Source organism: Lepidochelys kempii, chromosome 9 (assembly GCF_965140265.1).
Source record: "Lepidochelys kempii isolate rLepKem1 chromosome 9, rLepKem1.hap2, whole genome shotgun sequence".
Taxonomy (NCBI): domain Eukaryota; kingdom Metazoa; phylum Chordata; order Testudines; family Cheloniidae; genus Lepidochelys; species Lepidochelys kempii.
In genome coordinates this window covers 73,942,973-73,957,396 of record NC_133264.1, presented here as the reverse complement: position 1 = coordinate 73,957,396, position 14,424 = coordinate 73,942,973, and the positions used below count along the sequence as shown (strand labels likewise).

The following is a 14,424-nucleotide window of genomic DNA, read 5'->3' as shown; positions in this document are numbered from 1 at the left end:
GGACATTTATTTTGTAGGAAACCTAACTCAGGTTTTGTGAATAGTATTGATTTTAAAGGTGCCTATAAGTTCGGTATGACAACACTGAGCATTGTTATGGTAGAGGCTGGGAAGGGGAGTGGCATACAAACCAAGTCATTACAGCAATTTTACCCCATCTCAGGATTCCTACACAGATTAAGCTGGTTTCCTGGCTGTTTTGCTTCATTGGCTCAGCACAAAGCAGCCAGCTCAGACTGGAACACCCAGTTTCCTTTTTCTCTGACTAATTTCCTCCAGAAAATCGCCCCCTTTGAAATGATGCATGTCAGTAGCACATAACTTCTAAGAATCCTGAAACAGCTTTATCTACGTTATTCCTTCCCAGAAGCTTGAATTATATTTCCAGCTCTGTTGCTCCCCAGAAACATGAATGATTAAAGTTTCCTATTTCAGTGGGAGAAGACACGCTCATATTAATCAGTCCAGTCACTTTCAGAGCTTCTGCCACCATGTCTCAGGGTCGTGAGGGACTTGGTCGACTGTTCAAAAACGTATCCCTGCTCCGGGTTCCCTTTCACAGAGGACATACGTTTGGTAAATGGATGACCTTTTCTTTCCCACGCCTGGTTTTTTTTGGGCGGGGGGGAGGGGGAGGGGTCAGAAGCTGCCCTTCATTTTCCCGTTAGCTTCTTTACCTCCACTGGAAAATGTTGTAGCAAAACCCCGCTATTTTTAGGTGTCACGCTGAGCCCCTGCAGCTAGTGCATGAGCGTGTTGCGTTGCTACATAATCTTTTGAAGTGGAAACCTGGCGAACTCCAGGCTAGCAGATGGGGAACGGCCAAGCGATTAGAAACGATGATCAAAACCTGATTACAGCCTCTCGAGACGAAGCGCTCAGCTCGCTGCCTTGGGCGCGCTTCACACCCAAGTCTGAGAGGGCGACTCTGGCGAGCGGTGTCTCTAGCCCCGCCCCCGTCTCTCACGCTCAGGGGGAGGGGTGCCAGCCCCGCGGAAGACGAGCACTGGTTTGGCCTCCTCGCGTGCCGTACAAACTCGCTGCTGGGGGACAGGCCAGGAGGAGGAGGGGTCACTAAAATGGCGGCTAAGGTGAGCGTCCGTCCCCGCTCTAACTGCCGAGGGGCGGGGGCAGCTGTTCTTCCCCCGGGACACGTTAGAGGCGAGAGCGGATCGGGCGGGGACAGCAGTGCCCCCCGACTCCCTCCCACAGCCGTTGTCTGCCGCCAGCCCTCCCCTCAGAGCCCGGGGGCGCGGCCTCTCGCCAGGGATCCTAGCCGGCCTGCTGCGCCGACGCTTCCTCTCGGGGTTCCTGGCTGCGCGGGGAGCCGCACGCTCCTTCCTACGGTGCTGCGGAATGGGGCCCCCAGTCGACAGGGGCGTGCGGCTGGGAGAGGCATTGCCATTGCCCTGGCTGGTCTGCACGGCACCGGCCTGGGATGGTCTCTGAGCCTCCAGCACGGGCGGAAGAGGCCCATGGGGGCTAGTTCGTACCGATGGCCCAGGGCCTGTGGCTGGGTGGAGTACCCACCATGGGGACGGTGGGGCCCTGCACCCTAGGGCGCGCAGATGGCATGACGTGGGTCTGTGTAGTCATAGTCACTGCACTTTTTCATTGGCTCTCTCCACGCACCGATTGTGTCTCCGCCTTGGCCACTTGTAGCCCCTGCCTTATGGTGGTTAACGTTGTCTTGATGACAGATGTATGGGGTTCAGTGTTGTAGACTTGTCCTGCTCATTCATGATTAAGGCTACGATTTTGTCATGGATATTTTTAATAAAAGTCATGGGCAATAAATAAATTCTTGGAAGCAGTGACCTGTCCCTGACTTTTACAAAAATGTCCATGACAAAATGGGGAGGGAGGAGGGCCCAGCACCCTGCCCTGCTATGGCTGGGAGTTGCGACCTGTGTCCAGTGGCTGGGAGGGACCCCCTGCTGTGGCTGAGGACATGCCAGGGATCCCCCAGTGCCTGTGGGGACTGGGGAGCTGTGGGGGATTCCTTCCCCCCCCCCCGCAGGCAGCTGGGGACCCGCCACTCCGGGCAGCAGGGGTATCCTGCATCTCCCGACCAACATGGGTAGTGAGGATAACCTAAAGCTCCCAGTGGCTGCAGGCTGAAGTCATGGAGGTCTGCAGAAGACACGGATTCCTTACTCATGATTATCTGTGTATCTCTTAGGGTGTGCCAAAATTATCTGTTGGAGTCACTGAGTCACATTTTTTCTTAACATTTTAAAATGTAACTCTGCTTGTAGGTGTCTTGTATTGAGTTTATATCCGTAGGGAAATATTGGCTTTCCTCTTATGTTCTGTTTAATAATGCATTTAATGCAGCATTTGTGTACACACCAATTTTAAATATTAGTGATTAAAAATAACAGCTGATAGTCATTTCAGATAACCTCCCCCCATTGCCACAAGAAAATAAAAATGAAACTTCACATTTATATTGCATCATTCGACCAAAGCCCAATTAAAGGGCTAGTGGAAACCAATGTTATAGTTTTGTTCCCTATGAAAGCTTGTATACTAACTTTAAAATAAAAAAACCCACCTCTGATCTTGCACACCTCTCTGTTCTATGCTTAAATTGGTTTGTAAGATATTGGGTGCTAAAAGCATGTCACAGAGTGAAGTGTGGGAATTAAGATGGCCTTAAAAATGTTGTTTAAGGTCTAGTGTTTAACGGCTGGTCAGGTGTAAAAGCAATAGGTGTCAAATACAAATGTAAGCCCTAGATCCTGCAGTATATTGAATGGGGATGGACTGCTATGCCCACATGGAGCCCCTTTGACGACAGTGTGGGTTGAATGTGGATGCTGCAGACTCTTCTATTGTCTATGGCTCAGCTCCTAAGGACTAATACTGCTAGATAATTGTTTCTTTAAAAATGCCCTACCAATTGAAACTTCCCCCTTCACAAGTGGGTAAGGAACTGACTCTTGAGTGTGAAGTTTTAATCTACCACTACTGTGCCAAAAAAGCTTGAGGTACTGAGGAAGAATGTAAAACATATTAATTTTTTGATTAAATAGCAGAAAGACTCCTTCACTTTTCAAATTCTCCAAAAAATAATTCTACCGTCCTTTTTAAACATTCCAATTTGCATACTAATCAGTTACTTCTATCAAAACTTAGAGGGCAATGCAAAATAGAGCTTAGAACAATGTCTAAACCTAACCATTAAGTGGAGTTGAGACAGAAGCTTCCATAATGACATCATGGAGCATCACAACAACCTGTAAAGTAGATAAAATATTTCTAATGCTGTTTTTTTAAATTGAGGCATCAGAGACGTAAAGTGACACGACCAAGGTATCACAACAAGATAATGGCATCTCTGGGTATAGACACACGAGTCCTGATTTCTAAAAATTTAACTCAACCAGTATATACACATTCTAAATGGAGGGCAGGAATAAAGTTATCAGTTGATGCACTATTGTATATAATTAGTAATGCTGATGTTCTTGCATCATAGATGTTTAACAGAGTAATATTCCCGATACTCTGAATTTTTTTCTTTTACTAAATTACTTCATGTTTTCTCTGTCCTCAGTTATAGAGCATACGTTGCCTGTCATAATGTTCCCTTGTTACAAGTATACAAAAGATTCTCTTTTGAATTACAAAGGTAAAGTTGAAATAAAGGTTTTAAAAGAGTAATATCAAAGTGATTCTGAAAATTCTTGAGGTTTAGTGCTCATTTCTCTTTAAACACTTTGTATGTTTTAATGTGGAAGAGAACAGGAATTTTAAGAGAGCTTAGAAATACTATTTGCTATTTTGGAATCTGCTCCTTGATAATTTTGACGGGCAGGTTTCGTTTAATGGATTATTATTTTTAAAATTTTGTTGTTGAGAAAATTGAAAAGAAAAAATCCTCTATATTAAAAATATAATACCTACCTCTTGTCAGCCATGTTTCATATAATCGTATCTAGCCGTTAAATGATAATTATTCTTAATAAAACTTGAAGCAAAGTACACTTACTTATTGGAGGAACAGTGGGAGGAAATGAATTTACAATGTGTAGTCTTACTTAAAATGGGAATGTAATCTGACATCTGATTGTAACTGAGGCACTTGCTTCAATGGAGTTATTCCAGATTGACAGCAGTAAACTGTGATTACCCTTCCCCTCTCAAGGGTAGAGTTCCAGCTATTAGCTAGCCCCTCTTATCTGCTCAGTAACATTGGTTTCTGCACTTTGAGGGCTGCTAGCCTTGCTTCTTGACAAAAGTGAAGTGGTGTCTGATTAAAATATGAAAAAAGACTGCAGAGAAAATTAGCTTTGTTAATAATTATTCTTTTACAGTCCTTTTCACCTTAACAACATTTTGCAGATGTTGACTAAATTAATCCCCACAACACCCCTGTGAGATAGGTGAAATCAAAGCAGAGGTTAAGAACTTGATCATGCAAGATGCTGATACTTGCAGTCAAACCCAATATGCCTTGCCCAAAGCTACAGAAGAAATCATTCTAAGAGCCAGGTTTGGCACTCCAAAGTTCCTGGCTCCCACTCGTGTGTTGAAAGGGTGTGTTGCACCCTTTTTACTTTGAAATTAAAACACAGAGTACAGTGATGTATTAAGAAATAAAAACATTATTTTGATAAAATGCTTGATAAGTAAATAACAAATGGACTATCAGCAAATTTAAAACCTGTCCGTATGCAGTTGAGCAAGTATAATCACACACAATTTTACCAGTAAGATTGTCTGTTTCACACCCTGGCCATTCCCAACCTGTTATGCATGCCCTGTGCAGCTTGACTTTTACTTAATTTAAAGTACAGTACCATGGAATAACTACAGCATTTCACATAACATATTCACTTTGCATTCATAAAAGTATACAAACAAGATTAATATTTTTATGAACAGCCTATAAGTACAATAGAAATGGATTCCTTATAAATAGTTGAAGTAATGTTTGGAAGATGCAATTACACATAAGAAAACATGACATTAAAACATGCTATATTATAAGTAATTAAATTAATGTTTTAAATACATACAATATATTGTAGACAACAGATGTTAAATGCTGCATAATTTTACATGAGACATAAACTATACCTAAAGGCCTCAGCTAGGCTTCCATTCAGGTGTGCAAACAAATGTGTGAACACTTTTCAGTACAAGCATGAATCAAACTGTTGCATAGTTCTTGTACCTGCTCACATGCAAGGGTTGTTTGACCCTACAAAATCATTGAAGCAAATGTGTGCATGCATACGTGCACCCTTACTGTGCATATTCATACAGGTTTAGTCAATGGGATGAAAATCAGGTTTGTTACCTAAAATTCAGTTAAGATGCATTTTCTTAAAAAGGATCTGTGTACAGCTAGCCTGTGTACATGGGTCGTGTTGTCTCAACAGTATTTGGTATATGAATATGACTGAGGTGCAAAGTCTGCTTATGAGACTGACAGGTTAGTGGTGTAATGTGGATCCTTCCATAAAGCATCATAAGAATAGCTATAGTGGGTCAGATCAGTGGTCCATCTAGCGTAGTATCCTGTCGTCCTGCAGCGGCTAGTGCCAGATGCTTCAAAGGGAATGAAAAGTCAGGGCAATTATCAACTGATCCATCCCTTGCTAGTACAGTCCCAGCTTATGAGGTTTAGGGATACCCAGAGCATGGGGTTCCATCCCTGACTGTCTTGGCTAATAGCCATTGATGGACCTATCCTCCATAACGTTGGAGCATCAGTGCTCCAAAGTTTGCTCTACTTTCTGATTTGTTTCCATATGGAATTCAAGATGTTGGTTTGAATCACAGAACACTAAATCAGTGGTTCTCAACCAGGGGTCTGGGGCCCCTTGGGGGCCAGAAGCAGGTTTCAGGGGGTCCGCCAAGCAGGGCTAGTGGTTTAGACTTGCTGGGGCCCAGGACAGAAAGCCACAGCCCCACCACGTGGGGCTGAAGCCCAGGGCCGGGGCTGAAGCCTGAGCAATGTAGTTTTGCAGGAATCCCTCTGGCTTGGGGTCCCAAGCAACTGCCCTGCTTGCTACCCCATAACACCAGCCCTGGCTTTTATATGCAGAAAACCAGTTATTGTGACGTAAGTGGGCCATGGAGTTTTTATAGCGTGTGGGGGTGGGAGGGGGGAGCTCAGAAAGAAAATGGTTGAGATCCCCTGCCCTAAATGATCTGTCTGTCCGAGAACCGTGGAAGAGCACAAACTTTCAGTCCCTTGGTTTACCTGGCTAGGATTGTAACTGAAGGTCTTTTTATTTCCGCTTCTCCTGATCCTCTGACTTTCCTGTTATCCCAGGCTATTTAGAAGTGAAAAGGTTACCAGAATGTTTGGGAGTAGCATGTACTACTAATCTGGATGGGTTATTGTTCATGCTAAAGTCTTTCACTTTTTATTAATTTACTTTCTATAATATTTGTAGTAGTTATATTGTACAGACACACACAAAATGTGGATATGCATAGTTTGAGAATCCAAATATGTAAATAGTATGTTGGTGGATGAAAAGATTCATTATAAAGGAAAACGTTTGCTTTGAATTTTATTTGTCAAAGACCCATATAAGAATGATAACTTTTCAGTTTTTGTCAGTGGACGCTGTGCCTCTGACTTAATTTTTCCAACACCGCTTCCAATTTTGCAGGTGTGCTATGGTAATTATGGTAATTAGAATTATCTAACGGCTGTCATGTTCACCTGTAGTTAATTCCAGATGCAAAATTGGAGTCTTTCTGAATATAAAATCCTCTGAGCCAAATTCTGCCTTCATATGTGTGTGTGTGTGTGCGCAGTGCATCTTTCATAGAAGTCAGAGGGTGGTATGTTATTGTGTGTAAAGGCAGAATTTGGCCCAGAGTTCTGTTTTCTTTATTTAAAAGAAAAAGTTAATGTACAGGATGGATTGATTTAAATCAGTTATTTAAATCACTGATTTTAATCTTGTTTAGCATTAGTCAATTTTGCTATTTTTGTAAACAAACTGATTCATAACAATTAAAATACATTGATTTGCAGCTAAATATAGATTTTACACTAAATTTGCTTCTTTTTGCCAACCAGGAGGATACACTATGTGTATGCATATTTATTTAAGCCATTAGATTGCTTATGTTTATTTGGATTCTTAATTTTCACACTTTTATAATGTTTGAAAATGGTGAAGGATGCATTTCTTATTTACTAGCTGATTAATTGTTTTGCTAGTGTTTTGTGTCAAGCTCTGTTTGGATGGAAATTCAATTTAAATGCACAAAAACAGCATTTTAAAATACTTTTATTTTTTTAAAAAAACTCCTTAATACATTAAACAAAAATTATCAAAGCATGTTTTGAATTTAAAACTAACAGATTTATTAAACAAAGAAAGTATCATATGTTAGTGAACTAAACAGTTTGTGGTCACCATGCCCTTCAGGATTTTAGAATTAGCAGATCTCATCCTCTCACACCTTGTTTTTATTCAGAGATTAGAAAACAATCTTTTTTGCTTTTTTTCAACTCCCACTAGTTTCTTAACTTCAACGGAATGAAGAAAATATTCACTCTGCCCCTATAGAAGAGGCTATTGCTGTTAAAAGCTAGTTTAGCACTCCAGCAAATTCTGGTTCAGCTGCTCAGCCAGGGACTTCTACCAGATCAGTGGTTTGGCTTTCTTTAAAACTTGGTAGCAAATGTATTGCTTAATACTATTTGTTTTATTTATTTTATTACAGTATAGTAAGTTTAGGTCTTAAAACAGGTCATAATTTCAAATTTAATTTAAATGGCTTTATTTTTTAAAAGTTAAAAAATCCAATTTTTTTTTTAAAGAATTGATTTTTATCCACCCTGCTAATGTATTTTTGAAGAGCTTGCCACCATAGTTTTTATGCATGTCCTATCTATGGCTTACATGTGTCTGTGTATTTTGTTCATGTAAAGTGTTTGTGGAGCAGGTTGAATGCATAGACTGCAGACGCTCTTAGCACTTAGCTCTTATTTTACTGTCTTAACCAGAAGGCCTCAAGTAGTGTGGTGTGCAAGGACTACTTGAATGCATGGTAAATAAGCTGCCGAACTTTCTAGTTCATTGTTTGTTCTCCTGTCTCTACCACTCCCAATTCCTGTAAAATTTGCTTTCTTCCACATGTACGGCTTGTGTCCATATGCATTGTACGGAGATGGGAACATTCTGAATTGATTTGCCTTCAAAAACACAACTGCTGTTGGTAAAATAATAATAAATCGTATCATTTGTTTTTTTGCACTGTAGTTATTAAGAGAACCAAACAGACCTCATATGGGTGTGGAATAACATCTTCAGTCTGTTCCCTTGAGATACTTTCAAAAGGATAAGGGGTTTTGAAGTGTTAGTGAAAAAAAAAATCTAAGGCCACTACTTTGCAATTGATCAAATTGTATAATCCCTGTTTAAAGCAGTAAGATATCTGCACAGAGTTTGAAGGTAGGATATGGCTATATGTTAGATATAGAAAACTTAAGTGGTCATGGAAGGCATCCGTGCTTGATATAAAGATATGCCGCTTTAAGAAGAGTTCACCTATGTGAAATTACGACCCAAGCAACAGTTGCTAAAATTAGACCTATCTTGATCTGGTTGTTAAGTACTGGTTTTGTGAGAGAGAGCTGCTGAAGGCAACTTTATTAAAGACAGACACTTTTTTAAAAGTAACGTTTAGGATTTCAGTGTGTAACCTGCTTATTTGAGTCTTTTACCTTTTCTCACTTGAGATTTATCCCTACTTGCTGGGTATGTTTCCTTAGCTTTACACCACATTTTTGGAGGGAGAACACCAAGTTTGCAGAGTTTTAATGAGAAGAACGCTCTTCCAGGAGAGTCGCATAAATGTGGAACATAGATTAAAGCATAATGGAGTCCTAAGTCTTTGAGTAGTAAGGCACTGTATGCTTTGTAGTCCTGTAGCTCTTTAATTTTCATACTTTTTTGCAGAATCTGTATTTTTGATCTGATATTATTCCAGCACTTGGAAGTAGATTGTTTGAAATGCAGAGACTTAAAGCCCAAATGTTGTAGGTATATTTTGACAGCTTTATTATTATACTTTGATGTGTTTTACCCCAGGTCTTCTATTGTAGAAATTATGCTTTTAACAGTTTTTTCCCCTGGAAAATATAGCTATGCCAGAATTTTTCCACTTAAGCAAAATATCTGCTATTCATGGTTCTGTGACCAAAAATAACGTCAAGACTGTCAGTCTGTTCTGTTTTATAAAAATAGTTTAGTCCTTTGGAATGAGATGGCTGATCTGCTTTTTATCTATATAAGAGACATCTAGAGCCCCGTGATTTTTTGCAAATGCAAAATAACACAAAATGAAACAAAAACAACCTATAAAAAGGAAAAACTTAGCCTGCAGCAGTAGCTCCTGTCCCACAGGGCTGGGCCTAGTCCCCCATTCCAGGCTTTGTGACCCAGTGCACAGAGTCGCAGTACCACTCACTCAAATTTGGGCCATCTGAACCCTGCTTCATTGGTCATGAAGGAGAGGTGGCTGGGCCAAACTTGAGCAGCGCCGCAACCCTGTGCATCAGGTGGGGATGGTTTTCCTAGCCTATTTTTGCCGGAAGCTGGGAATGGGTGACAGGGAATGGATCACTTGATGATTGCCTGTTCTGTTCGTTCCCTCCTGGGCACCTGGCATTGGCCATTGTTGGAAGACAGGATACTGGCCTAGATGGACCTTTGCTCTGACCCAGTATGGCTGCTCTTATACAATACTCTATGTTCTTATGCAATACCTGGAGCAGGAGGCTAGGCCTAGCCCTGTGGGACAGGAGCCATTGCTACAGGTTGAGTACAAGCAGGCTCACTCTGCAAACCCCTCCTACCCCCTGGGCACAGGACCCAACCACCTCCTCTTCGTGTCCTCCCCCCAAGTCCCCTGGGAGCAGGACTTCATCCCCCAGGGATTCCCCCTATCTCTTCCTAGGGACGGGACCTGCCTCCCAACTCTCCCCCCTCCACACACACCACCACCACCAGGGGAAGGACCCGACCTGATACCTCCTCTGGGCCTCACACACACATCCCCATAGGCATGACCCTTTACCCTCCCCCAGGGTCACCCCTTCGACCCTGGGAGCAGGACCTGATCCCTCGTCCCTCGCACCCACCCGGGGGGTCACCCATTCTCCTTCCCATGGCCTCCCACAGGCCCCCACTCCTAGAGGCAGAACCTACTGCTGCCCCCAGCCCTCCCACAATAAAACAAAATTCCCTGCAAATTAAAAAATTTAAAGAATTTAATGCAGGCTAAGAAGAACACTGTGATGTACTACACAGTACTGAGATCTCCTTTTGCCAGCTTGCTGGATGGCATTGTAGGGAAACACTTTCTGATTGTTTTCAGTGACCAGCTTTCAGTCTAGAATGCCAAAGTCACTGAAAAACTCAGGAACCAAAAACAGTGGCTCTGAATACCCTATAATCCTAGTGAAGTTTGGATCAATACTCACCCCGTATTCATCTCTAGAAAATAGTGTTTGAATTCATTCCTTTTATAAAGTGTTGCTTTAGGAACTATTAGAAGTTGTTCACTGTGAGCAATTGTTCACTAGATGCTGCTTTTCATTTATGGCCTGATTCCATTGAAGCCCGTGGGAAGATTTCCACTGACTTTGTGTTGGATCAGACCCTTAGTAAAAATAAAAAAGAGCACACACAAAAATGCATTGCAAATGTGGAGTAACTGAATTCTTATTTTAGAATTTCATGCTTTTCCATGACAAGGGATATTTTTCAATATAAATGCATTTCTTGCAATTCTTGTGATTAGTTCTTTGAAATAGAACAAGACTGGCATAAAATCAGACACAGGCACTTTACTGCTTTTCTGAAGTCATTCTCCAGATTAACAATGAAATTCCAATTTGATTTTTATGGCCTTGACTTGTGTACAGAAGTTTCCCTCTCTACTGCTTTTAGCAAGTCTGCAAGAGCTGAAGAGACTTCATGATCATACTTTCTTTCTATTTTTAATAACTTATTATAGGAGAAGATGTAAAATCCTAAAGAAGCCAGAAATGTTTTGACTTTACCAGTGTAATATGAAAGTTCTAGGGCTCATTTGCATATCTTACTCCATTTCATCTTAATTGTGTTTTACTTTGTTTAATTATGCTTTGAAATTATCAATAATTTTTATTTTACTATATTTGACCTAATTATTAGGCTTCAAGAGGAGGACAAACTAATCAGTGGATATGGTGAAGTCTCTTAAATATAGCACAAGCATGATGTTTTTTTGCTGTTGTCATTTGATTCAATTATTCTTAATAATAATTATTGGACAGTAAAGTGATTATCAGTTACATTTTGTGAGTAATTATACAGTTGTCTTTAATAGGCATCCAAAGTAAAGCAGTTATTGCCATTCAAGAATTGGATTATTTTCACTATTCACTATATAACACTCTCCTTTTTAATTTACCACAGTAAACACAATGGTATACGTACTGAATTAAACAAAACTAGCTTTATTTAATGAACAGTATCCTCTCTACACCCTTCTCACTTACGTTAATATTTGACTGTGGTTCCCCTTTCCTCTGTATTGCAACCTACTATCACTAGTCCTGGAATAGAATGTCACAATTAAAACAAAAAGAAAAGGAGTACTTGTGGCACCTTAGAGACTAACCAATTTATTTGAGCATAAGTTTTTGTGAGCTACAGCTCACTTCATCGGATGCATCTGTAGCTCACGAAAGCTTATGCTCAAATAAATTGGTTAGTCTCTGAGGTGCAACAAGTACTCCTTTTCTTTTTGCGAATACAGACTAACACGGCTGTTACTCTGAAACAATTAAAACAAATTCTGAAAATGTTCCACTGGTAATAATAAATATAATAATAATTTAAAGAAAGTTTGTTTTAATGTAGCATATCTACAAATGGCTGAATAGAAATATGTATACACTTTTTAGAGGTTCACAACCTTTCATAAACTATCTTCTGTATCTCAGACCATGGCATTTTATTCCAGGACTTGTTATAACAAAGACAGTTATTCATGTGGTGTTTGTTTCATGTTTTGATTGCTGCCACTCTTTCTCTTGATAGTCTCCCTAAATCTTTACTCTCAAAACTTCACAAGGTTTCAGAAAGTGAGACCATATTATTTTCTCCTCCTCCACCACCACCACTGTCTGTCATTGGAACACAACTGAAAAAGGCTTACCTTTTTTTTTTTTTAAAATTTCCTTGAGCTTTTACCATCCTTTAGCTCTCTAGCCTTATATCCTCTTGCCCTCTCTGCTCACTATACACTTTTAACCTTTGCATTCTTCTCTTACATTTGTGCCTGCCTCATCTGCCTAGCAGCTCTTTACCTGTCTTCCAATACAGTGAGTCAGTTCATGTCTTTATCTGTTGGCTTATTACTTTGATTTTTGTTCTGGATATATTGACTCTTTCTAAAGTGGTGGGTGTAGCATACTATACAAAAATAGATTGTGCTGTATTGTAAGCACTGTGTTCTGTATTTGAATAAACAGTTGTCCAAATTAATTAAAATTATTGGCTTTGTGCTCACGATCAACGTGAATTCTTAAACTGTTTTTCCAATAGCAGTTCAAAAAAATGCTGTGGAACAAATCCATGCCATTGAAAATAATTATGTGTTGAATTATGCCATTTGGAATTCAAGACAACAGACGAGGAGTATGTACTATTAATTTATTTTAGGGAATTGAAATCAGACATTCTGCCACTACTCACGGCATCCAAGCATGTATCAAATGTCTTAGTTGCCCACTTCATTTAAGTGGTCTCCTACAGCATGTGTGAATCTCTTATGCTTAATGATCTGTCCCACCTTGTATTTATCTCAGACCCCTTGGTTACCGTCTGCAAACCTAAAGAAGAACTCTGTGTAACTCAAAAGCTTGTTCCTTCCACCAAGAGAAGTTGGTTCAGTAAAAGATATTACCTCACCTGCATTGTCTTTCAAATGTAGATGTCAGGAATACTGTATATTACATTATCATATTTTTCTTCATATTTATAAAGAATCAAATATGCTTTTGGTGAACCCTTTACAGAGTTGGGGAAAGTGACTGGTAGGAGAAAAGGAAATGGAGGAGAAGTAAAAAGATCAGACACAAACAAAAGTATAGTAAATATTATAGCAGACAGTTTACAGTTGGGTGACAATGAAAGGATGCAATAATGAAAAAGAAAGGGAAAGAAAAAATAAGTTAGATTTAGAGTTAAAATTGATTGAATAATGTGTGCTATTACAGTACCATCATGATCTAAAAATGTCAGTTTTAGAATCAGAGTTCTTGCTGTTCCTTATATTTCCTCAGCTATCTTATATTATAAACACCTTGAGACACAGACAGTGTCATTTCATGTTTGTGCAGTGCTTAACACAATGAATCCCGAGTTCTGATTGTATCCTTTACGTGCTATTGCAATACAAATGCTAAATAATAATACTCTTGATTATTAGAATATTCAGCTGTATTTGGACTTAAGCTGAATGCAATATATATTTTTCAGAACAAATTGTCTTGCCATTCTAATCATATCTATGAACAGTATCAATTATATGGTAAGTTTCATAATTTGGAGGGATGAGCATGAAGTTGGAAATCACACAATCCTAAATTCAAATCCTTGCTCTGTCACTCATTTGCTAATAAAAGGCAGCTTCTTTAAACCAACAGTATTGTAGTTCATTGCACAGTGGTGTGAGGAGAAGAAGAAATTTTGGCCAGTGACATGAGAGAAATCTCCTGTTCTTACAAATAATGCTGTGAAAACTTTATTGTTTAAACAGAATAGAGAGGACCTCATGCACTTGAAACATCCATACAATAAATTGCATAGGACATAATTTACCTCACTCAGAAGTCTAAAGGAGAAATCAACCTTGTTTTGATTTGATTATGATTATCTGAGAGCTCTAGATATTTCAACCTGAGCATATGGTTTTCACTGATGTCATTGAAAAGGATACTACAAGCTTTTCCTCTATCTGTGATTTCTAGAGAGATGCTTAGGTCAGAAATATGTATTTACTTGCAAATTATTGTAAAATCAGATTATGGGCTAACTAATCAAAGAACAGTGGAGTGTGAAAAGTTCTATTAAGGCACTAATGACTGTCCCACTTGTAGTATTTTGATGACTAATTGCAGTTTGTCATTGGCTTGTTATATATCAGAAATACATGCTAAATTTTAATTAATGTTAAATTCAGATCTACCTTATGATTAATCTCGTAGCCATGACATTGCTTTTATGTAGTTCAAAATATATGTTTTTCAGGACTATTTTTACAACGACTGTGAGATTTGGGAGTATGGAAGGAACATTTTTCTGATGGTTTTCAGTAGTGACAGCAAAACTCTTGGGCCTTTGGATTGCTCTGCTGGGTGAATGCTTTTAAGCAGAAAACCAG

General features: G+C 39.7%; 1 protein-coding gene across 3 annotated transcripts in view; it reads left to right on the top strand.

Moving 5' to 3' along the window:
* Nucleotides 1–503: 503 nt before the first annotated feature.
* APOOL (apolipoprotein O like) overlaps nucleotides 504–14,424 on the top strand; it is a 59,187-nt gene continuing 45,266 nt past the window's right edge. Inside the window, exon 1 of one of the 3 annotated variants that reach the window (XM_073360895.1) lies at nucleotides 504–576. Coding sequence is in view for 2 of the 3 variants with exons in the window: in XM_073360896.1 (XP_073216997.1) it covers nucleotides 1,080–1,091 (12 nt within the window). In the remaining variant the exon portion in view is untranslated. Of the gene's footprint in view, nucleotides 577–908; nucleotides 1,092–14,424 lie in introns of those variants that run through there. The other 2 variants (XM_073360896.1, XM_073360898.1) reach the window with 2 other exon arrangements.